This window comes from Scyliorhinus canicula, chromosome 3, assembly GCF_902713615.1.
Source record: "Scyliorhinus canicula chromosome 3, sScyCan1.1, whole genome shotgun sequence".
Lineage (NCBI taxonomy): Eukaryota > Metazoa > Chordata > Chondrichthyes > Carcharhiniformes > Scyliorhinidae > Scyliorhinus > Scyliorhinus canicula.
The window spans coordinates 26,381,863-26,406,831 of NC_052148.1; the positions used below are offsets into that span (position 1 = coordinate 26,381,863).

A 24,969-nucleotide genomic window follows, 5' to 3' on the forward strand; every position below is an offset into this window, starting at 1 on the left:
CCGGTATCTGGAAATCCCGGTGGCCCATGATCCCTTCAAGATTGTAATGATTTATGTGGAGAAAGATAATGGCAATATTCAGCAAACTGCTCAATAAGAGATGCCATTCTCTCAAACTCCTTTGCAGCTTCAGATTCCATCAATCCCCAAGGATTCCAGACAAACTTCAGCCATGAACTTCAGAGCTATCACTCCCTCGGACTTCCCTCCATCCTCCACATTCATTATTCCTCGGACTCGGCTTTCATTCAAGTTTAAAGCACAGGGAGAGGTCAGTCAGCTCAACTAGCGTTTCTACTACTGCAAAGGAGTTAGAGAGAATGGCATCTCTTCTTGAGCAGTTTGCTGCATTTTGCCATTATCTCTCTCCACATAAATCATTACAATCTTGAAGGGATCATGGGCCACCTGGATTTCTACTACCCAACCCTCAACGCTTTATTTATTATTTCGTCATTGAATACTATTAATATATCCTTCTCTCCCTTTCGCGCTCATCTCACTTAGTTGCCTACCTGTGCGCCTCTACTGGGTAATTAACATAAAATCCTTTATGGTCGGTGGTAACTTAACTACAAAATAGCATTCATCTTCATTAATATATAAAAATAACTTGAGTTTAAAATACAGCATGGACTCAAAAACAGGAGCAGTTAGTTGAGTATAGAAATAACAGTAACAATAGAATTAGAACGACAGTTAGATACGGATATATACAGGTAACAACTAATAACATCACAGCACTTACTGATGACATCAGCCACGAAGATGATGCATAATAATAACACTATAACATGGCCATTATATATAAAAGCATTTCTAATCTGCAGTGCAGTGTCACAAGAGTTACAATACACAAACGGAAGAACAAATTGCCACATATGACAGCATAAGCTGCTCTGTGTATCATTTCTCAGGATATGATCCTCTAGCCAATATAATTTCTGGACCAGCATCTCTAGCCTGCACATTTTATGAAGAAAGGTTCTATGAATTTATTTTCTATTCCCTTGAAGGATTCTCCTGTGGCTGAAGACAGTCTTCAGCATGCACTGATGCTGCACTGCATCCGTCGCAAAATGTACAGGGCTAAACCTAAAGCTGAGCACAGCAACATATTTTGTACCGCTGCCGCCAGCGGGGATCTTAGTGAAAAGTTTCAGCTGTAAGGAACAGAGATCAGCATTGAAACGTATCAATGACAAAGTCCTCTAATCCATAATCAGGTCTGAGCTCTCACTGCAGGTAGTATTGCTGAAGGTGCAGTGTGAAACAAGGTGACATCATCCACTTCCACTCTCCACTCTTCTTTCCACCCCCCCCCCCCCCCCCCCCCCCCCCGCCTGTGCAAAGACCATTACCTCACCAGCTAATCTGCTAGTATGACTCATACCAGACTGAAGGCTTTAAAGTGGCACCTCACTCAAACAGAAATCCCCTCTTCACAGAAGTCTGTCAATGTTTCAGAATGCCAGAGGGCAGCAGAGATTAAACCCAGCACGAACAGTGCAAACATTCAAGGAAGGAATTTTTGCAGATGGCATTCTTTAGATTTCATTCCTCACAAAAGATCCCCTAAAAAAAATACCCACAGGAATCATGTGCCTCTTGATTTTCTGCCTAATGGTGCAAGTGGAATAAAGATCCCATTGTTGAATTCCCGGTCTTAATCAAATCTGCAGACAACAGTTGTAAAGGCCTGAACATTGCCCTTTTGTGTCACCTTGTGGGGCAGCAGAGTGGTTAGCACTGCTACCTCACAGCACCAGGGTCCCAGGTTCGATTCTGACCCCTGCGTGGAGTTTGCATTTTCTCCCCGTGTCTGCATGGGTTCCCTCCGGGTGCTCCGGTTTTCCAGTCCAAAAGATGTGCAGGTTAGGTGAAATAGTGTGGGTTTGGGCAGAGGTATCAGAGCAAGGTGCAGACTCGATGAGCCGAATGGCCTCCTTCTGCACTGTAGGGATTCTATGAAGCACTTTATGAACGCAAGTACTGTATTTGGTTTCTTTCTCCAGACCAAGGGAAGGGTGGAAGGAAACCACTCCTGCTCATCATCTTGTGACCCATGCTGACAAGCATTAGCTTAGCCCGACAACGCACCTGCACAAATAGTCTCTTCAGCAAGGAGCTGGCGAGCTGCCAGTATCTGTGAAACCGGAATGAAATGCAGTCATTCTGAACAGAATGCAACAGGTGTAAAGCTGCACGAATGGTCACAAACCTAGCAATTCCTACGGTAATTTTCAACGGTGTTTGAATGTGAAATTAAATACAAAAAGGACTGCATCTGACAAAGCCAAGCTTAACTGCAGGCTCAGTTCACCAACCACCAGCGTGGAGGCCAACTTCCAATAAAGGTAACAAGGGCAAGCCTGGTCAAAGGCAAAAGGTTCTGGAAAAATTATTTTGTGACAAGAAATCATGCAATCAGAGCACTTTACTGATCTGTAGCGAAGTGCTGCTGTTTCCAGCTCTCTCAAATAGTTGAAATTATTTGCTTCAGGTGGGTAGGAAACACGAGTTCTCCTTTACCTTCTATTACTGTTTGGATCAAAGTATTTGTCTAAAATAACCATTGAGCTCAGTATTTAGTGTGGCTCGAGACAGGGTGAAGTCCAGACAAACAATAGAACATGATCTTGCTGAATTATGAACATACAAAGCAAAGAACTGTGGCACTGATTCAATATTCCAATGTGACCCCATTTTAACTCACCACCTTCTCAAAGGCAAATAGGGAGGGGCAAAGGCCACCCTCTTCACTGGGAACTTCGGTAGCACTTTGCTTGACTTTTGTTCATCTTGCCTGGCATGTGGTAGCGCTATTACATTTCCCTGAAAACACTTGGATTAGAGATGGAAAAGTAAAATCTCGAGCTAGAACTTCAAACGGATTGCCGCTCAGTAACTGCTGCTGAAAATATAACATATGGGCATTGGGAAAAGAAAAATTTAGACTCAGTTGCGAGACCCCCCGTGACTGCACACCCGACTAACACTCACAATCAAGGAACACTCTTTGGACACGACAGCAGAGGGCGATCTCCACCCACAGGGCTGTTTCCCAGGAAGCAGAAAGAGGAGAAAATCAATGCCTCAGGAAGTAGCTATATGACAAATGGGAGAACAGCGGCCACTTGGATATTCAAAAACTCTACTTCAGTTGAGCTGAAGTGGAGATTATACTATTGTAACGTCAATAAATTGCAGAGCCACAGCATGTCAGGAAGGATTGAATTTTGTATCAGAATTGGAATCCAAATTCGGGGGGGGGGGGGTCAATAAAGGAGCACACAAATTTAGTAAATCTCTCATCTTTGTCCTTGCAAGGGGCAGCATGGTGGCACAGTGGGTTAGCCCCAAAGCCTCATGGCACCGAGGTCCCAGGTTCGATCCGAGCTCTGGGTCACTGTCCATGTGGAGTTTGCACATTCTCCCAGTGTTTGCGTGGGTTTCACCCCCACAGCCCAAAAGATGCGCAGGGTAAGTGGATTGGCCATGCTAAATTGCCCCTTAATTGGAAAAATTAATTGGGTACTCTAAAATTATTTTGAGTGTTTACAAAAAAAAAACTTCGTCCTCGCCACTCCCCACCTCTAACCTCAAGCCCCATGCCCTCGAGATACCTGCGCCCTGATTCTGGCTTCTCAATTTTACGGATTCCACTGCTACCGGCTCCACAAGCCCCAGGTTCTGCAATACCCGACAAAGGGTCATTTGGACTCTGAAACGTTAGCTCTTTTCTCTCCTTACAGATGCGGCCAAACCTGCGGAGAATTTCCATCATTTTCTCGTTTATCTGTTAAAACCGGTCGCGTTGACCAGTCTTTTGGTCATCACTTGGCTCACTGTCAAATTGTTTGTGATGACACCCCTGTGGAGCACTTTGGGACTTCGTTAAAGGTTCTATATAAATAGAACAAAGAACAAAGAAAAGTACAGCACAGGAACAGGCCCTTCGGCCCTCTAAACCCATGGCGACCATGCTGCCTGACTAAACTACAATCTTCTACACTTCCTGGGTCCGTATCCCTCTATTCCCATCCTATTCATGTATTTGTCAAGATGCCCCTAGGGCAGCACGGTGGCTCAGTGGGTTAGCCCTGTAGCCTCACGGCGCTGAGGTCCCAGGTTCGATCCCGGCTCTGGGTCACTGTCCGTGTGGAGTTTGCACATTCTCCCCGTGTTTGCGTGGGTTTCGCCCCCACAACCCAAAGATGTGTAGGCTAGGTGGATTGGCCACGCTAAATTGCCCCTTAATTGGAAAAAATGAATTGGGTACTCTAAATTTATATTTAAAAAAAAAGATGCCCCTTAAATTTCACTATCGCCGCTGCTTCCACCACCTCCTCTGGCAGCGAGTTCCAGGCACCCACTACCCTCGATGTAAAAAAAAACTTGTCTCGTACATCTACTCTAAACCTTGCCCCTCACACCTTAAACCTATGCCCACTAGTAATTGACCCCTCTACCCTGGGGAAAAGCCTCTGACTATCCACTCTGTCTATGCCCCTCATAATTTTGTAGACCTCTATCAGGTCGCCCCTCAACCTCTGTTGTTCCAGTGAGAACAAACAGAGTTTATTCAACCTCTCCTCCTAGCTAATGCCCTCCACACCAGGCAACATCCTGGTAAATCTCTTCTGCACCCTCCCTAACGCCTCCACATCCTTCTGGTAGTGTGGCGACCAGAATTGAACACTATACTCCAAGTGTGGCCTAACTAAGGTTCAATACAGCTGCAACATGACTTGCCAATTCTTATACTCAATGCCCCGGCCAATGAAGGCAAGATTGCCATATTCCTTCTTGACTACCTTCTCCACCTGTGTTGCCCCTTTCAGTGACCTGTGGACCTGTACACCTAGATCTCGCTGACTTTCAATACTCGCGAGGGCTCGACCATTCACTGTATATTCTCTACCTGCATTAGACTTTCTAAAGTGCATTACCTCACATTTGTCTGGATTAAACACCATCTGCCATCTCTCCGCCCAAGTCTCCAAACGATCTAAATCCTGCTGTATCCTCTGACAGTCCTCATCGCTATCCGCAATTCCACCAACCTTTGTGTCGTCTGCAAACTTACTAATCAGACCAGTTACTTATATGTACTGCGAACAGCAAAGGTCCCAGCACTGATCCCTGTGGAACACCACTAGTAACAGCCCTCCAGTTAGAAAAGCACCCTTCCATTGCTACTCTCTACCTTCTATGACCTAGCCAGTTCTGTATCCACCTTGCCAGCTCACCCCTGATCCCATGTGACTTCACCTTTTGTACCAGTCTACCATGAGGGACCTTGTCAAAGGCCTTACTGAAGTCTAAATAGACAACATCCACTGCCCTACATGCAATCAATCATCTTTGTGACCTCTTCGAAAAATTCTATCATGTTAGTGAGACACGACCTCCCCTTTACAAAAACATGCTGTCTTCACTAATACGTCCATTTGCTTCCAAATGGGAGTAGATCCTGTCTCGAAGAATTCTCTCCAGTAATTTCCCTACCACTGACGCAAGGCTTCTCCAGGACATCACCTGAAGAGAGTGAGGATCCAAAGATTTCTGTCAAGGCCTCAGCAATTTCCTCTCTTGCATCCTTCAGTATTCTGGGGTAGATCCCATCAGGCCCTGGGGACTTATCGACTTTAATATTTTTCAAGACACCCAACACCTCTTCTTTTTGGATCTCCACGTGACCCAGGCTATCTACACACCCTTCTCCAGACCCGACATCCACCAATTCCTTCTCTTTGGTGAATACTGATGCAAAGTATTCATTTAGTACCTCGCCCATTTCCTCCGGCTCCACACAGTTTCCCTTGCCTATCCTTCAATGGGCCAACCCTTCCCTGGCTACCCTCTTGCTTTTTATTTACGTGTAAAAAGCCTTGGGATTTTCCTTAACCCTATTTGCCAATAACGTTTCGTGACCCCTTTTAGCCCTCCTGACTCCTTGCTCAAGTTCCTTCCTACTTTCCTTATATTCCACACAGGCTTAGTCTGTTCCCAGTCTTCTAGCCCTGACAATGTCTCCTTTTTCTTTTTGACAAGGCCTACAATATCTCTCGTTATCCAAGGTTCCCAAAATTTGCCGTATTTATCCTTCAAAACTGTTGTACCCATGGTTCACCTGGGATGGCCAAGTACCTCTGGAACATTTACTATCCAGACTGACCCACAGTGACAGTCATGGTTACCAGCTTCGGAGAAAGTGCGCGATGAGAAAATTAGAAATTTAAGCCCAAATTTTAAAATACTATCAAATTAGGCACCATGATTATTGTAAGAAAGACAAAGGCACATGTATTCAAGCATCTTTAAGCTGCGATATGCACAGATGAACAGAACACTGAGGGAAAATGATGAGGTCACTCTGCTGGCTTGATAGATGGGAGCTGTAACCTTCAAGCTACCAACTCAATAGGTGCTGGGATATCAGATTAGAATGGCTTTGCACCTATCCAATGAATGCAAAACAAGAGTCAACACTCCAAGTCACAAGAATGCTGTTTACAGACAGTCACCTGAAATGCCACATGAAAGCAGAATAAGGTTGCAAGAAATGTAACTTTAAGATAGTGAAACAGGTATGAGCTCAACTGTTTGAATTGAAAATGTACAAGTCCACAGCCAATGATAGAATCACACACCACAGCAATTGGTCCACCCACCATTCAGCTCAACTACATTTAGTTGGCACAATAGTCAATGATTAACACAACAGTAACTTGGCTTACTTAGCTGTTTCAGTGCAGCTAAAACACTGGCATTTGCTCGACAATGTGCAATCTGGCCAATTGCCTGATTAGTGTATATGCAATCATCAGCAAAGTCATGGAAAAGGTTGTTAACATTATTGCTGTGCGATGATACTGATAAGCAATGGTTCTTGCCAATGCTCAGTTTGGTTTCACCAGGACCCTATTACAACCTTGGTCCAATTATGAACGAAAGAGCTGAACAACAGAGATGAAGTGAGTGTGATTTCCCTCGACACGATCTAACCGAGCGTGGCATCAAGAGGCCCAGATAAGATTGGAAGTCAATGGGAATCGGGGGAGAAAATACTCCACTGGCTGGTGGTGTCCTATCTCGCACAAAGGAGATTTCGATTATTCGTCTCAGCCCCAGCGCATTACCTGGAGGAACTTCTGGTGTAGCGTCCTACACCCAACCATCGTCAATGACATTCCTTTCATTTAATTAAATAAACCTGGCATGAAATGGTAATGGTGGCCATAAACTATCAGTTTGTTGTAAAAACCTACCTGGTTCACTGTTGTGCTTCCACCAACATTGGGTATTCCTCAACCATTCCCAAAGCCTTTGTGTGCAGCAAATTGGCACAAGTGGGATCTTGCAGGATTACAGCTACGTACACCTCAATCAATGACACGTCACAAAATTCAGCAGAGGGCTCACAGAGCTCCATTCAGCAACTGCGGAAACTATTGCCTGGCACACACTAAAGAAAAACACTCGAGGGAAGGAAATCTGCCATCATCACCCAGTCTAGCTTACACTCCAGACCCACGGCAACGTGACGGACTCTGCATTGTCCTCGGAAATGGCCCAGCAGGCCACTTAGTTGCATTCTCAGGGGTAATAAATGGTGGCCTTGCTAGTGATGCCCACATTCCATAAATTAAATTCAAAAATCCCAATCCTTGTGGCAATGCTGCAAAACCAGCACATCACATGTTTAAATTCTAGCCTGACAGCTAACTGCTGCATGTGCTCCCTCTGTCACCCATTCCCAGCCCCAAACACATTGCAACATGCTGGGGGCTTTCCTGGAAACTGCACTGTGGAGCACCTCCCCCAGCAGTGGGCATGTAGAGTGAAGACATAACTCCATATATTGTCACAGGAGAGACTACAGTTGCCACCACGCGCCAGTGCTGGAGGGATTTAAAATGTTTAAGCTGGGGTATGTGGTGCCGATTAAGCAGGCTGGTTTGGCCTGGATGGCATGCAGCAGAGAAATTTGCCACATCAGAATATGCCAACACTGGAGATTTCCAACAGCCAGGTAACCATGAAAACGACAAAAAGCAACACCTCCTCGTTACTGACTGAAAGAGTTAATGTTAGACCCGTGATACAGGGGCCTTGGACAAAGGCAGAGCGCTAAACAAAGGCGACTAGGGGCTTTTCACAGTAACTTCACTGCAGTGTTAATGTAAATCTACTCATGACAATAAAGATAATAAAATAAATGCCGCACACTTCAAGACATCAGGAAAGTAATCCCAAGTGTTAATAATATATACTGCCACAAGACAAGAAGAAAGTTAAACATTAATATAACTGCAGTAAAAGTCAGAGAGAAACTCATCATGAGGCACTGACTCATTTCATCTTATAAACACGCCTTAGGCACTAAAACTCTGGGATTACTGATTCAGAGTCAATACTGAAACTGCACATTTTCATTAAAAGTCTGGTGTCCTAAGCAATTGGTAAGGTCTTCGATATTTATGGATTTTAATTAGAATTTTGCAAGTAGTTTACAAATGTTATATTTCTTATTAGAAGGCCTGTATTAAATTTCATAATTTCTGTAGCTTTGGGAAGTGCTATCAAAGGAGCCTTGACAAGTTGCCGCAAATGGTACACACGGCCCATGCATGTTTGAAGTGCTGATTTGGCAGAACTTTGAATTGAATTGTGCCGGCCTTCTTGAGTGCTGTTTGAACTTTTAAAAATTCACCCATGGCAGAAATTTATTGGTGAGGATGCAGATTTCTTTCCTAAAGGACATTAGTGAACCAGGTGGGTTTCTATGACAATCAACAATGATCACCATGAGACTTTTAATTCAAATTTCACCATCTGACATGATGGGATTCAAACCCGGGTCCCCAGTGGGTTTAGTAGGGGCTGGCTTAGCTCACTGGGCTAAATCGCTGGCTTTTAAAGCAGACCAAGCAGGCCAGCAGCACGGTTCGATTCCCGTACCAGCCTCCCCGGACAGGCGCCAGAATGTGGCGACTAGGGGCTTTTCACAGTAACTTCATTGAAGCCTACTCGTGACAATAAGTGATTTTCATTTTTTTTTCAGTGCATTAAATTGGATTGCTAGCGCAGTGACAATATCGCAAAGCCACTGCATTCATCCAAGCAAGCAAGGAGCACATTGTCATACTCCTGATTATCATAGAATGCACAGTGCAGAAAGAGGCCATTCGGCCCATAGAGTCTGCACCGGCTCCTGGAAAGAGCACCCTACCCAAGGTCAACAGCTCCACCCTACCCCCATAACCCAGTAACCCCACCCAACACCAAGGGCAATTTTGGACACTAAGGGCAATTTATCATGTCCAATCCACCTAACCTGCACATCTTTGGACTGTGGGAGGAAACCGGAGCACCCAGAGAAAACCCACGCACACACAGGGAAGATCTGCAGACTCCGCACAGAGTGACCCAAGCCGGAATCGAACCTGGGACCTTGGAGCCGTGAAACAATTGTGCTATCCACAATGCTACCATGCTACCCCTATTTGTGCCTTGAAAAATCTTTGGGAATTCAAGTGTTTTATTTTTTACTCATTCAAAGGATGTGGGCATTTCTGGCTAGGCCAGCACTTTTTGCTCATCCCGAATTGCCCCCGAGAAGGTACTGGGAACTGCCTCCTTGGGTCAAGCAGGCTGCTTTGTCCTGTTGAGCTTCTTGTGTTGCTGGAGCTGCACTCATCAAGGCATGGTTGGGAACCTATGCAGCGAATCAGAAGAGGGGGAATCAAGGACAAGAACATAAGAATAAGAAAGGTAGAAGGCAGAGAAATCAAGGAGCAGAATCAAACAGGGCCTCAATGAAAAATACTGGGAAGGGGACAAGTAATGCTAAAAAAAATCAAGCCTGAAGGCTTTGAGCCTTCAAGTGCGGAGAATTTGCAGTAAAGTGGATGAATTATTGGGCAAATAGACATAAATGGGTGCGATATAGTAGGGATTATGGAGACATGGCTGCAGGGTGACCAGAGATGGGAACTAAACATCGAGGGGTATTCAGTATTTAGGAAGGACAGACAAGATGAAAATGCGGTGGAGTTGCATTGCTGGCCTGAGGAAATTAACAGTGAGGAAGGATTTTAGCTCTGATTATGTGGAATCTGTATGGGTAGAGCTGAGAAACACCAATGGACTGAAAACGTTAGTGGGGGTTGTATGTAAACCGGCAAACTGTACTGGTGATGTTGGGAATGGCATTAAACAGGGAATTAGAGACATTGAAGTCCAAGAGAAATAGAAGAGCAGATATGCAGGCAAATTTCAGTGTGCAAAAGTAATAGGGTAGTGATAGTGGGGAGATTATTTTTTTTAAATAATTTGTACCCAATTCATTTCTTCCAATTAAGCGGCAATTTAGTGTGGCCAATCCACCTACCTATACATCTTTGGGTTGTGGGGGCAAAATCCACGCAAACACGGGGAGAATGTGCAAACTCCACACGGCCAGTGACCCAGAGCCGGAATCGATCCTGGGACCTAGGCGCCGTGAGGCAGCAGGGCTTACCCACTGCGCCACCGTGCTGCCTCTGATGGTGGGGGATTTCAACATCCCCAATATTAACTGTGGCAGCCATAACGTGAAAAGTTTAGAGGAAGCTGAATTTGTAAAATGCATCCCTGAGAACTTAAGCCGTTACGTAGAAGGACCCACCAGAGATCCTGGACTTTTCGGTAACGAAGCTGGGAAGGTGATTCAAATATCAGTGGGGGAAAATTTTGCAGAGAGTGATCAGAACGCCATTAGATTAAAGTTTGTTATGGAAAAGGGACAACGATGGGCCTGAGATCAAAGTTCTAAACTGGGGGAAGCTCAATATGATGATTTGGCCAGAGTGGACTGGGGGCAGACACTTTTACGTAAATCTGTGACAGAATAATAGGATGCATTCAAGGAGGAAATAGGGAGATTGCGAGGCCAACATGTTCCAAAGAAGAAAAAGTGGGGGGGGGGGGGGGGGGGGGGGGGGGGGGGGGGGAACGCTAGCAAATCCAGTAAACCCTGGATATCATGGGATATACTGTATTGGAGAAGGAGAAAAGGGGAGACTTGTGGCAGATATCGATGGCACAAAACAAGAGAAGCAGGTGTATAGAATGTACACGAGGGAATTAAAAAGGAAATTCGGAGAGCAAAAAAAGGGGACACGAAAGGATGCTGGTAGGTAAAATAAAGGAAAATCCTAAATTGTTTTACAGTGTATCGTGGGTCAAAAGATAACTAGGGACAGAGTAGGGCTATTAAGGACAACAGTGGCAATTTGGCGTCGGATCGGAGGATGTAGGTAGAGTTCGAAGTGAATACTTTGTGTCGGTGTTCACTTGTGAGGACAGTGTGGGTACAGAAATTAGGGAGAAGGACAGTAATAAAATTAAAGAAATTAAAGTAAACAGAGAGCAGGTCTGGCAGGCTTAAAGGTAGACAAATCTCCAGGCCCAGATGAAATATATCCCAGGCTGCTGAGTGAGACAAGGAAGAAAGTAGCAGAGACACTGCAGGGCAATAATTTTCAATTCTTCTTTGGCCACAGGAGAGGTGCCAGAGGACGGGAGGATAGATAATTTGGCAAAGTGGATCCAAATTGGCTGAGTGGCAGGAAGCAGAGGGTGATGATCGAGGGGTGTTTTTCTGACTGGAAGCCTGTGTCCAATGGGGTCCAGCAAGGATCAGTGTTGGGGCCCCTGCTGTTTGTGCTTTACATAAAATGATTTAGATATGATTGCGGGAAGGTTGATCGGTAAGTTTGAAGATGAAATGAAAATTGGTGGGGTAGTAAATAGTGAGGAGGATAGCTTTTGATTACAGGAGGATATAGGTCGACTGGTCAGATGGGCTGATCAGAGGCAAATGGAATTCAATCCGGTTCAGTTTGAGGTGATATAAGCACTTTTGAAAAAAATTTTGTTTTTCATTTAGAATTATTGTTTTCCAATTAAGGGGCATTTCCGCGTGGCCAATCCACCTAATCAGCACATCTTTGGGTTGTGGGGGGATGAAACCCACGCAGACACAGGGAGAATGTGCAAACTCCACACAGGCAGTGACCCAGAGCCGGGATTCAAACCCGGGTCCTCAGCGCCGCAATCCCAGTGCTAACCACTGTACCAAGTGACGCCCCAAGCAGGACAAACACTTGAGCAGAATTAACAAGACAAGGGAATACATGATGAACGGCAGGACCCTGGGAAGCACTGATTATCAAAGGAATCTTGGTGTGCGTGTACACCGGTCCCTTAAGGTAGGAGAGCAGGTGGATACAGTGGTTAAGAAGTCTTATTGTATATTTGTCTTTATTAGCTGTGGCATAGAGTTTAAAAGCAGGGAGATTATGATGGAACAGTATAAAACGTTGGTTAGGCCACAGCTAGATATGGTGTGCAGTTCTTGAATTCATAATCCAGGAAGGATGTGGTAGCACTGGAAAAGATGCAGAGGAAATTTACCAGGATGTTGCCTCAGCTGGTGTTAGTTTTGAAGAGAGATTGGATAGACTTGGATTGTTTTCCTTGGAGCCGAGGAGTATGCAGGGAAACATTATTTAGATGTATTAAATTATGAGAAGCATAGATAGAGTTGACAGGAAGAAACCTTGCCCGTTGGTGGAGGGGTCAATGACCAGGAGACATAGATTTAAGGTAAGGGGTAGGTGTTTGAGAGGATGAGGGAAATATTTTACCCAGAAGGTGGTGGGAATTTAGAATTCGCTGCCAGTAAAGGGTGATGGAGGCAGAGACCCTCATAACATTTTAAGAAGTATTTGGATAGGAACGTGCGATCCCAGAGCATACAAGGTTATGGGCCAAGTGCTAGAAAATGGGATTAGAAAGGTTAGGATGGGTGTTTTTGACCGGTGCAGACATGATGGGCCAAAGGGCCTTTTCTGTGCTGTATGATTCTATAACTCGGAGTCATGCGATAAAGGAACATCTGTAATTATAAGTAACTTCAACCTGCATATAGATTGAACAGTAACAATTTCAAGGAGGAATCATCCCTGCAGCGAATATGGGATGGTTTTCTGGACCAATAAGTTGAGGAAACAGTGAGAACAGGCCATCATAGGCTGGGTATTGTGTAATTTAAACAAAATACTTGGCAATCTGGTTGTTCAAGGCCCCTTGGGAGAAAGATGTAGTTGATTCTGAGACTAGGGTCCTGAATTTAAATAAAGGAATCCACAATGGTATGAGATATGAGTTGGTTATGATGGATTGGGAAACACTACTTAAAAGGATGACAGTGGATAGATAATGGCAAACATTCAAAGAGAACATGGATGAATGGCAACAATTGTTCAGAGAGAGAGCGAGAGCGCACGAGCGAGAGAGCTGGCGCAGACCAATTCCAACACCTGGGGATCCAAATTGTCCATGACTGGATAGAGATCCACAAATGGAACGTGTACGTGTATCCGCTTGTGGGGGGCGGGAGCCCGAGGGTTAGGACGAACATTCTACAACAAAAGGAGGGACTTGGAAGACCTGGTCCCTCCCAAACCTCCAATACGGCCACTGGGCATGCATTGCAGAAAGGGTATGGTGATGGGTCAGAATGGAGTAGAGTTCCTGCACGGGTACATCACTTCGAGCACTGGCCACGACCACACTCCCACCCACCCCAGCCAGATGCTCAAAAAGCCCAGTGGTAGCAACCACATTGAGAACATGGAACCAAATGCAACACTACTTCCGTCTGACCGAAGTATCCTCTATGGCCCCATCTGCAAAAATCACAAGTTCAGCCCCGCGACCATGGACGGCTTCCTCAAAAGGTGAAGACAGGAAAAAGGGACTCTGATGGTAGGAGACGTGTACGAGGAAGACAGGGTAGCTATCCTGGAGGAACTGATGGACAAGTTCCAGCTCCCAAAAGGGAATGAACTAAGATTCCTTCACAAGGAGACGACGACATACCCCAGATACCAGGGCACTCACTGTTAGACAGACTTCTGACATCTGGCAAGCTAGGAAACGGAAACTGAACGGACACATATGGACGACGACTAGAGGGGGCACATTCACCTGTGGACAAGACAAGGGAGAAATGGGAGGAAGAGCTAGGCAAGGAAATCGGGGGAGGACTCTGGAGCAAAGCACTGCACAAGGCAAACTTCACCTCCACGTGCGCAGGGCTGACCTAACTCAACTAAAGGTGGTGCACAGGGCACACCTAACCAGGACAAGAATGGGCGGATTCTTCCTGGAGGTGAGAGGACAAGTGTGAATGGTGCCAGGGAGACTCAGCCAATCACACCGACATGTCCTGGTCTTGCCCCAGGCTTGTCTGGTACTGGACTTCCTTCTTCAAGGCCAATCGAGCACGAGTGTAAGCTAGTGGGGAACATAAAAACAGACTGTAAAATATTCTATAGGTATGTGAAGAGACAAAGATCTACGAAAAGAAAATAATGATTGACAAATCTACTGGAATTCTTTGAGGATATAACAAGCAGAGTTGATGAGGGGGAGCCAGCATATATATATTCGACAAAATCTCACGCAAGATACTAGCCTGTAAAATTAAAGTGCATGGGATTCGGGGTACTGTACTGAGATAGAGAGAAAACTGGTTCGCAGACAGGGAATTGTTTTTTTTTCCGGAATGGCAGACAGCGAGTAGTGGGGCAATGCAGAGAATGGTGCTGTGACCCGATATTCACAATATATATTAATGATTTAGATGAAGAAACTAGATGCAATATCTTCAAATTTGCAGATGACATATCTGGCGGAGGGTGAGTTGTGAGGAGGATGCAGAAATCCTTCAGTGTGACTTGGACAAGTTGAATGAGCGGGCAAATGAATGGCGGATGCAGCATATAATGTGTAAACATCTGAGGTTATCATGGTAGCAAAAACAGGAAGGCAGATTATCTGAATGGCTTTAAATTAAGAGAGGGGAATGTGCAACCAGATCTGGGTCCACATACACCAGTCGCTGAAAGTAAGCACACAGGTGCAGCAGGCTGTAAAGGCGGCATAAAGAATGCAAGAACTAGGAGCAGGAGTAGGCCATCTGGCCCCTCGAGCATGCTCCGCCATTCAATAAGATCATGGTTGATCTTTTTGTGGACTCAGCTCCACTTACCCTCCCGCTCACCGTTTTCTTTAATTCCTTTACATTTCAAAAATCTATCTACTTTTACCATAAAAACATTTAATGAGGTAGCTTCAACTGCTTCACTGGTCAGGGAATTCCACAGATTCACGAAGTTCCTCCTCAACTCAGTCCTAAATCTGCTCCCTCTTATTTTAAGGCTATAGTACATAGAACATGCAGTGCAGGAGGCCATTCGGCCTATCGAGTCTGCACCGACCCACTTAAGCCCTCACTTCCACCCTATCCCTCGAACCCAATAACCCCACCTAACCTTTTTGGACAGCTGGGACAATTTAGCATTGCCAATCCACCTAACCTGCATGTCTTTGGCTTGTGGGAGGAAACCGGAGTGCCTGGAGGAAACCCACGCAGTCACGGGGAGAACATGCAGACTCGGCACAGACAGTGACCCAGCAGGGAATCAAACCTGGGACTCTGGCGCTGTTAAGCCACAGTGCGAACCACTATGCTACCATGCTGCCCTCTAGTTCTAGTTTCACCCACCAGTAGAAACATACTTCCTGCTTCTATCCTAGCTATTCCCATCATAAATGTATGTTTCTAGAAGATCCCTCCTCATTGCTCTAAATTTCAATAAGTATAGTCCCAGTCTACTTAGTCTCTCATCATAAGCCAATCCTCTCAACTCCGTAATCAACCTGGAAAATCTCCTCTGTACCCCCTGCAGTGCCAGCACATCCTTGGGACTAAAACTGTACATAGTACTCCAGGTATGAGGGGCATGGATGGAGTGGATGGGCAGGCACTCTTTCCCAGGGTGGAAGGGTCAGTCACCTGGGGGGCAGAGGTTTAAGGTCATGGGTTAAAGTTTAGAGGAGATGTGCAGGTTTTCTTTGGGTTTTTTTTTTTAAATACACAGAGGGTGGCGAGTGCCTGGAACACGTTGCCAGGGGAGGTTGTGGAAGCAGATACATTAGCGGCGTTAAAAAGGCATTTGACAAATACATGGATAGGATGGGTATATGGTGATACTGCACTAGGAAGTGCTGAGGGTTTTGGCAAAGTGTGGTATTGTGACCGGTACAGGCTTAGAGGGCCGAACAGCCTGTTCCTGTACTGTACTGTTCTTTGTGTGGCCTCACCAGAACCCTACACAGCTGAAACATAACCTCCCTGTTTTTAAACTCCATCCTTCTAGCAATGAAGGATAAAATTCTATTTGCCGCCTTATTTACTTGCTGCACCTGCAAACAAAGGCAAATGGTATGTTGGCCTTCATAACGAGGGGATTCAAGTATAGGAGCAGAGATATCTTGCTGCAATTATACAGGCCCGTGTTGAGGCCACACCTGGAATATTGAGTACAGTTTTGGTCTCCTTATCCGAGGAAGGATGTTCTTGCTCTAGGGTGAGAGCAGTGAAGGTTACCAGACTGGGATGGAGCGACTGACATACAAGGTGAGATTGAGTCAGTTAGGATTATATTCGCTGGAGTTCAGAAGAATGAGGAGAAATCTCATGGAAACCTATAAAGCTCTAACAGGACTTGGCAGGGTAGTCGCAGGAAGGATGCAAAGAATCATGGATCACAGTCTGAGTCTATGGGTAGACCATTTAGGACAGAGAAGAGGAGTGGTGAGCCCTTGGAATTTGCTTCCACAGAAAGCAGCCAAGGCCAAAACATTGTCTGTTTTCAGAGAGTTGGATATAGTTCTTGGGGCGAAAGTGATCAAAAGGATATGGGGGAGCAGGCTTGAAGGGCCGAATGGCGAACACCTGCTCCTACCTTTTATGTTCCGATATCAAACATCTGGTTTCTTTGCCTAATTTTATAACTTGAACCACTTACCACAGAAAACGAAATAATGTGCTTTCATTACCCTGAATAAACTTGAAGGATAGATATTTCAATGCTAATGGAACCACTCGAGCATTTACTCAATCACATTACTGTACCAAAACTAGCATCAGCATTTACTCCCAAGTTCATAGCACAGATGATGTAATTCAAAACTTAACTAGTGGTATTAGGCACAAATCCAACTTCAGAAGCAGCTGATCCTGATCAGATTAGTGGATATTTCTACACAATGCCATTGTCAATCAGTTACCTGGGTTATGATGCTGCCCCCCAAATTTGAATTGGACTATAAAAATAATCTTCTTAAAAAGTAGACTTACATTAACACTGCAATGAAGTTACTGTGAAAAGCCCCCAGTCGCCACACTCTCAGTGCCTGTTTGGGTACACTGAGGGAGAGTTCAGAATGTACAAATTACCTATCAGCACATCTTTCGGGACTTGCGGGGGGGGGGGGGGGTGGAAACCGGAGCAAACCCACACAGACAAGGCGAGAATGTGCAGACTCCGCACGGTGTCCCAAACGGGAATCGAACTTGGGACCCTGGCGCTGTGAGGCAACAGTGCTAACCACTGCTACCACGCCGCCCTGACTACTCATTAAAGAACACTGGTAGTCCACTCCTTACAGCATTCCCATCTTTGTCAGTGCCTGAACCCAAAAATATCCATGACAAAGAGCAAAACTGCTGACAGCTGGCTGAGAGAGAGGACAATGGTGGACTGTGTTTCAGGTGTGGACAACAACAATAGAAGAGTTGTTACGTTCAAGACCCCGTGCTTTCTCCTTTGAGAACAAGACTCAGCTGTGGCCATATTTATGGACTGGTTGAACTGGCACCAAATCTCAGTCCACGGCTTTTCTCAATCTATATCTAATCCTCCGCTGGTCAAGGTCACCAGTCCACATTTCTAGGGCAACTACATCCTGCATCACAGCACTGACCACATTTTAAAAAAAAATAGACCTTCATTGGTTGCAAACATTTTGGGATGACATGAAAAGCACTGTGTTATACTGCAGACTCCTCAGTGGGTCTGGAGGTGAAGGAGATGAAAAAAGGAAAGCGGAATATTTAAACCCAGAAGCTCACAACAGGAGATGTTGCACATGATCAAGGCACCCAGAAACAATTGGGGATACCCTCGTACACAGTACATGGCAGCTTTGAAATTAGGCAAAACTCTCTCTAGCAATTGTCAACTTCTGTTGGCAAGGTAGCACTGTGGCTTCACAGCGCCAGTGTCCCAGGTTTGATTCCCCGCTGGGTCAATGTCTGTGTGGAGTTTGCACGTTCTCCCAGTGTCTGCGTGGGTTTCCTCCGGGTGCTCCGGTTTCCTCCCACAGTCCAAAGACGTGCAGGTTAGGTGGATTGGCCACGCTAAATTGCCCTTAGTGTCCAAAAAGATTAGGAGGGGTTATTGGGTTGCAAGGATAGGGTGAAAGTGAGGGCTTAATGTGGGTCGGTGCACACCAGATGGGCCAAATGGCCTCCTTCTGCACTGTATGTTCTATGTTTCAAAAAGCCCCCTACAACACAAAAACAGCTCTGCCTGGATTCACTTCAGACGGAGCAGGAAAACCCGAGTTAAACAGGTTCTCGTCATAGATTCCCACAAGTTGGCTTTTGGGTCATGACCCACAGCACACCTTTCTTCCTTCTCCCTCCTGGCCCCTACCTGTCCTCTGCTGTTTGCTGCACAAGGTCTGCAGCTGGCAATTTTTTGGGGAAGTGTGGATTTATGTGGCTTTTTACCACATCTATATAAAGCACTCGATAGAGGTTGAATTATTGAGTACAGTGGCTATTTGATAGAGACACACAGTAACTATGTTATGGCCACTGAGACCGAGCAGACAACAGTGTCTTGCATTTCTTTGATGTTATTGATGGAGGAAAAAAGGTAAATCAAGGAATGTCCTGCCCTTCGTCAAACAGCCTACAGGGCTTTCAATGATCTCCATAGGTAGGCAGGACAACTGATATCTTAAACCCTCCCAAAAGGTTAGATTATGCAGTGATACCACAGATCTCCACATTCAACTATGTGCTAAAGTGACTGGCAGAAAGAGAGCGAGCAGTGTACACATGTGGGGCAGAGAGCAGGAAATCAGATCAGGAAACTATTAGAATTTCAAATGGTTTCCATATTTTCTGCTTTTGTTCCATTTCCATAGCCAGTGTGGAATTGAAGCTGCAGAAGATCCAATAGACAGAAAATGAGATCCATGGCCAGATGTTGCTGCTTGGCAACACTGGTCGAATGATATGTTGAATGAGTTGTCAGCAAACCTCTCTATATTCCTCAGAATGGTGCCATGGTATTTATGTACCTCGGCCGACTTCAATAATATCTCCTTTCGAACAGCACTGAAGCAGAACCCTAATTTCATACTCCAGTTCTGCAGTAGGGATTCATAGGGGCATGCGAATTAGGAACAAGAGTAGGCAATTTGGCTCACAAACCAGCACCATCATCCAATAAGATCACTGGTGATCTGATTGTGGCCCCAACTCCGCATTCCACCAAACTCCCGATATGCTTTGATCTTATTCATCAAGAACCTATCGATCCTCTGTTTTAAAAATATTCATGCTTCCACCACTCTAGGTAAGAGAGGTACAAAGATTTACGACCTTCAGAAAACATTTCTTCTCATCTCAAACGGTGTCCCCGAGTTCCCACAAGGGGAAATATCCTTTAGGCACCCACTCTGTCAAGATCCTGCAGAATCTCATGTCTTCCAATAAGATTACCACTTAACCTTGTAGGCTCTATTGGATACAGGATCAACCTGTCCAACCTTTCCTCATAAGATAAACCTCCTCTCATCGCAAATATCTGTCGAGTGAACATTCTCCGGACTGCTTCTAATGCATTTACATCCATCCTTAAATAAGGACATTAGCTACGGCGCCGAGGACCTGGGTTCGAATCCTGGCCCTGGGTCACTGTCCGTGCGGAGTTAGCACATTCTCCAGTGTTTGCGTGGGTTTCACCCCCACAACTCAAAGGTGTGCAGGTTAGGTGGATTGGCCACGCTAAAGTGCCCCTTAATTAAACAAAAAATAAGGATATTAGAACCGAATACAGTACTCCAGATGAGGTATCACTAAGGCCTTGTACAACTGTAACAATACATCCCTATTGTATATTCAATTCCCCCAGCAATAAACAACATTCCAGTTACCTTCCTAATCACTTGTTTCATCCCACCACTTCCTGATTGAGGGTTGAAAGCTTTACCAAACTAATCCAAGGCGGACGTGTTAATAAACTAAAAACAATGGGTAGAGGAGACTTCTCAATAGATATTACATTTTAGGATTATTTGATGTTAAAGATGCTGAGGAGCATTGCAGATGGAAAATTGATGCTGAACCAAAGGATGAGATATTAATAGGGGTCACTAACGACCAAGGTAAAAGAATGGATTTTAAGGTAGGTTTTGTTTAAAATTCATTTTTGGGATACGAGCGTCACTGGCAAGGCCAGCATTTCTTTCCCATTGTTAATTGCCCATGAGATGCTGGTGGTGAACTCCCTTCTTGAACTGCTCCAGTGCCTGTGGTGTAGGTACAACCATAGTGCTGTTAGGGAGGGAGTTCCAGGATTCCGACCCTAAGACAGTGAAGCAACAGTGATATACTTTCAAGTCAGGATAGTGTGTGGCGTTAAGGGGAACTTCCAAGTGACAATGTCCCCATGTGCCTGCTGCCCTTATCCTTCTAGGTGGCAGTAATCATTGAGTTTCAACGGTGCTGTCTAATCATTGGCGAATTCCCGCAGTGCATAGTGTAAATGGTACAAACCGCTGCCACTGTTCATCAGTGGTGGAGGGAGTGAAAGGTTGTGGAAGGACTGCCAATGAAGTAGGCTGCTTTGTCCTGGATGGCGTGAAGCTTATAGTGTTGTAGGAGCTGCACTCATCCAAGCAAGGGGAGTGTTCTATCACTCTCCTGGCTTGTGCCTTGGTGTAGGTGGACCGGCTTTGTGGAGTCAGGTAGAGAGTTATTCTCTGCAGGATTCCTGGCCTTCAACCTGCTCTTGTAGGCACAATATTTATATGGCTAGTCCAGTTCCTGGTCAATGGCAACCCCCAGGATGTTGGTAGTAAGTGATTCAGCGATGATGGAATTCAATGTCATGGGTGCTGGTTAGATTCTCCACTGTTGGAGATAGTCATTGCCTGACATAAATGCTACTAGTCATTGCCTGACATAAATGCTACTAGTCATTGCCTGACATAAATGCTACTAGTTATTGCCTGACATAAATGCTACTAGTTATTACCTAACATAAATGCTACTTATAACTTGTCAGCCCAACCCTGCATATTTGGACATGGACTGCTTCTGAGGAGTTGCGAAAGGTGAACATTGTGCAGTCATTGGCAAACATCCTACCTTCTGACCTTATGACGAAAAGACCATTAATGAAGCAGCTGAAGATGGTTGGACTATGGAAACTACCCATAAAAACAGCCTCGTACCAGCCTTCCCAAACAGGCGCCGGAATGTGGCGCCCAAGGGCTTTTCACAGTAACTTCATTTGAAGCCTACTAGTGACAATAAGCGATTTTCATTTTCAAACTCCTGCTGTGACTCCCTGGCACTGAGATGAGTGAACTCCGACCACAACCATCTTCATTTATGCCAGGTATCACTCCAAGCAGCGTGGCACAGTGGAAGCATGCTGGGCCTAAAAACACAGAGTTTAATTGATCAAAACCATTCTCTGCTATCCAACAACACATATGGGTTTGCTGTGCAATAATTCCGGGCAGCATGGATCCTCCATCATTGACAATGGAGATATTTGTGGCGTCTCCTCCGCCAGCGAGTTGTTTAATTGTCCACCATCATTCATGGCTGGATGTGGAAGCACTGCAGAGATTAGATCTGATCAGTTGGTTGTGGAACTGCTTAGCTCTTTTATTACTTACTTTTCATGCTGTTTGGCACGCAAGCCGTGTTGTGCTGTAGCTTCACCATGCTAACACCTAAATTTTAGATATGTCTGGTGCTGCTCCTGGCATGCCCTCCTGTACTTTTCATTGAACCAGGGATGAGTCTCCTTGCTTGGTGGTAATGGTAGATATGCTAGACTATGAGATTGTTGCAGAGTACAATTCTGCTGTTGCTGATGGCCTACGGTGCCTCTCGAGTTGCTGTATCTGTTCAAAGTCTCTCCCATCGAGCATGGTGATAAAATCATACAATGCAGAAGGAGGCCATGCGGCCCATCCAGCCCGCACCGATCCTTTGGAAGGGTACCTTGCCTAGGGTCAGGCCCCCACCCTATCCCCTTAACCTAGCAACCCCACCTAACCTAAGACACTAAGGGGCAATTGGTCATGGCCAATCCACCTAGTTTTTTTTTTACAGTAACTTCATTGCAGTGTCAACATAAGCCCACTTTTGACAACAAAGATCTTTTATTATTATATTATAACTTGCACACCTTTGGACTGTGGGAGAAAACCGGAGCACCGGGGGAAACCCACGCAGGTATGGGAGAAAGTGCAAACTCCACAAGACAGTCACCCGAGGTCGGAATTGAACCAGTGTCCCTGGAGCTTTGAGGCAGCAGTGCTAACCACTGTGCCACCCATGATATCTTCAACGTGAAGACAGGACGTGTGTCTCCATAAGGATTGTGAAATGGTCACTCCTACCGATACTGTCGTGGACAGTTAAATCTGCGGCAGGCAAGTTAGTGACGATGAGGTGAAGTATGTTTTTCCCGCTTACGGCCATACTAGTCTGAAAGAAACACCCGATCTCAGAAGTATGTTTCCCCTCCTGTTTGCTCTCTTCCAACCTGCCACAGACCCACTCTAGCAGCCAAGTCCTTTAGGACCAGGCCAGCTTGATCGGGGGTGGTGCTACCGAGCCACTCGTGGGGATGGACATTTAATTCCCCCAGTACCTTCTTCAAGTGATGTTCAGCTTGGAGGGGTTGCGATTAATGTAGGGATTTCAGATGTATTGTATTATAGGTACTTGGTACAGTAAGGGTTAAAAGCCTAGGTTAGTGTGTGTGACTGCTGCAGTCATGTTTAAAATAATAATGGTTTGAAAGATTGGGAGACAGGGGTTAATTAAACCATCATAAAAAGCTTGGGCTAATGGAATTTTGTTTTGATGAAGGAGATTCCCTGTGGAGTTTATTAGATTTCAGCTTGGTCAGATGATGTTATTGCTGGGTGGATCCAAGGCATCAGACATTTGAGAAAGCAGTTTGGTTCTGATCTGAACAAAGTTGTGTCTAGAAGTCAAGCACTTTGCTGTCAATGCAGTTCAGTTAAAAGAGCTTAAACAGTATTCCAATCGCCTATTCGCCAGAGACCAGAGCCGATGGAACACAGAACTCTTTCAGGGAGCAGGACATAAGGGTTACAGAAATAGGGAGGGGCGAGGTCAGGAGGGTGAGAATTTCAAATTCCAAGGCTTTGCGGGGCAGGTCAGTGACCTCAGGGTGATGGATAATGGTGAATTAGATCACAACAGGATGGGAGCAGCAGAGTTGTGAATGACTTGAAATTTAGAGAGGATGGGTAGGCAGAGGAGCACCGGGGATGGTTGAGCCTGGAGGTGACAGAAGCATCAATGTAGATTTTGGCAGACATGCAGAACAGGGATGGAGATGGTCAATGTTAAGGAGGTGGAAGTTGGCAGTGAGGTGTAACAGACAATGGCATTTGCCTCTTACCTCAGGCTTGCTGAGACTGGCTGAGACTAAAGAACCAGCACCCACATCGAGCTCCCAGCGTTTGGCCCCATGATTTTCTGGATCCAATGCTGCAATGCGCCCATCCATCATGCTTACAATAACCAGGGATCTGCCAGCAGATACAAGCAGGATAAAGGCAAGATGAGGTGCTCTGACAAACAAGTTTTCTCATCAAAACGTCACAAGCCTGATCTTACCCGTTGTGTTGATAGAAAATCAATCAATAGAATTTCAGACTGGTATGATTTCCACATCTACACAGACAACTGTTCGCCATCATAAATCGGCAAGTATGCCCTCCTAAACTTGGACTGTATTCGTAGAAAACTATTAAACATTACAGCAGAATTTACTGGACATCAAAAAGTTACTAGTCCCACCTGGTATATGCCAACATTTATGCTCCAACGAGCATCACCCACTCATCTCTCCCTGTCTTTCTCCCACATTCCTCGATTCCCTGCCTGTAAGCATCAAAAGCCCTTCCTGCCTTGTCTGCAGTCATGTTCCTGTTATCCTCTGCTGCTGCCGCTTGCAGCTGCCATCAAGAGAAACGCAGTCATCGTATGGCACTCGTCAGTCTTGCATTATGCTCACACTTCCACTACAGCACATCTTCAAGATCCTTTTCTTCCCCCAATTAAGGGGCAATTTTAGTGTGGACAATCCACCTACCCTGCACATCTTTGGGTTGTGGGGGTGAAGCCCAGGGAGAATGTGCAAACTCTCTCACGGACAGTAACCCGGGGCCGGAATTGAACGGGCTCCTCGGTATGTGAGGAAGCAGTGCTAACCACTGCGCCACCCTTCTTCAAGAACTCTGACACCCACCATCAAACTACTCCTGTTAGCCCTTCTGTCTGCTACCCTCCATTTTGTCCTCGGGGAGCTTTTCAGCTCTGTTCAAATAGCCAAAATATTGACATGTTCTTTTCCAGATATCACCTTTCAGAGTTCTTGCTCTTGCAACCTCTGACTGGACAGGGTAGATACCGAGAGGTTGTTTCCCCTTCTGGGACAGTCTTGGACCAGGGGGTATAATCTCAGAGTAAGGGGTTATCCATTTAAGACAGAGATGAGGAGGAATTTCTTCCCTCAGAGGTAGCAAATCTGTGGAATTATTTATTGCAGACAGCTGCAGAGCCGGGTCGTTAAAGATTTTCACGGCTAAGGTAGACAAACTTTAGTCGGTATGGGAATCAAGGGTTATGGGGATAAGGCGGGAAAGTTGCGTTGAGGAGACTTGATGGGCCGAACTATGCAAGCGTTTTCAGTCAGATTATTGAAA

The 24,969-nt window shown here is 45.5% G+C and overlaps 1 protein-coding gene across 1 annotated transcript in view; it reads right to left on the reverse strand.

The window, feature by feature from the left end:
• The window catches only part of eif2ak3 (eukaryotic translation initiation factor 2-alpha kinase 3), a 77,678-nt gene that overhangs the window by 47,710 nt on the left and 4,999 nt on the right, over positions 1 to 24,969 (reverse strand). Inside the window, 1 exon segment of the mRNA XM_038793230.1 lies at positions 23,661 to 23,790. Within this exon segment, the coding sequence (XP_038649158.1) occupies positions 23,661 to 23,790 (130 nt within the window).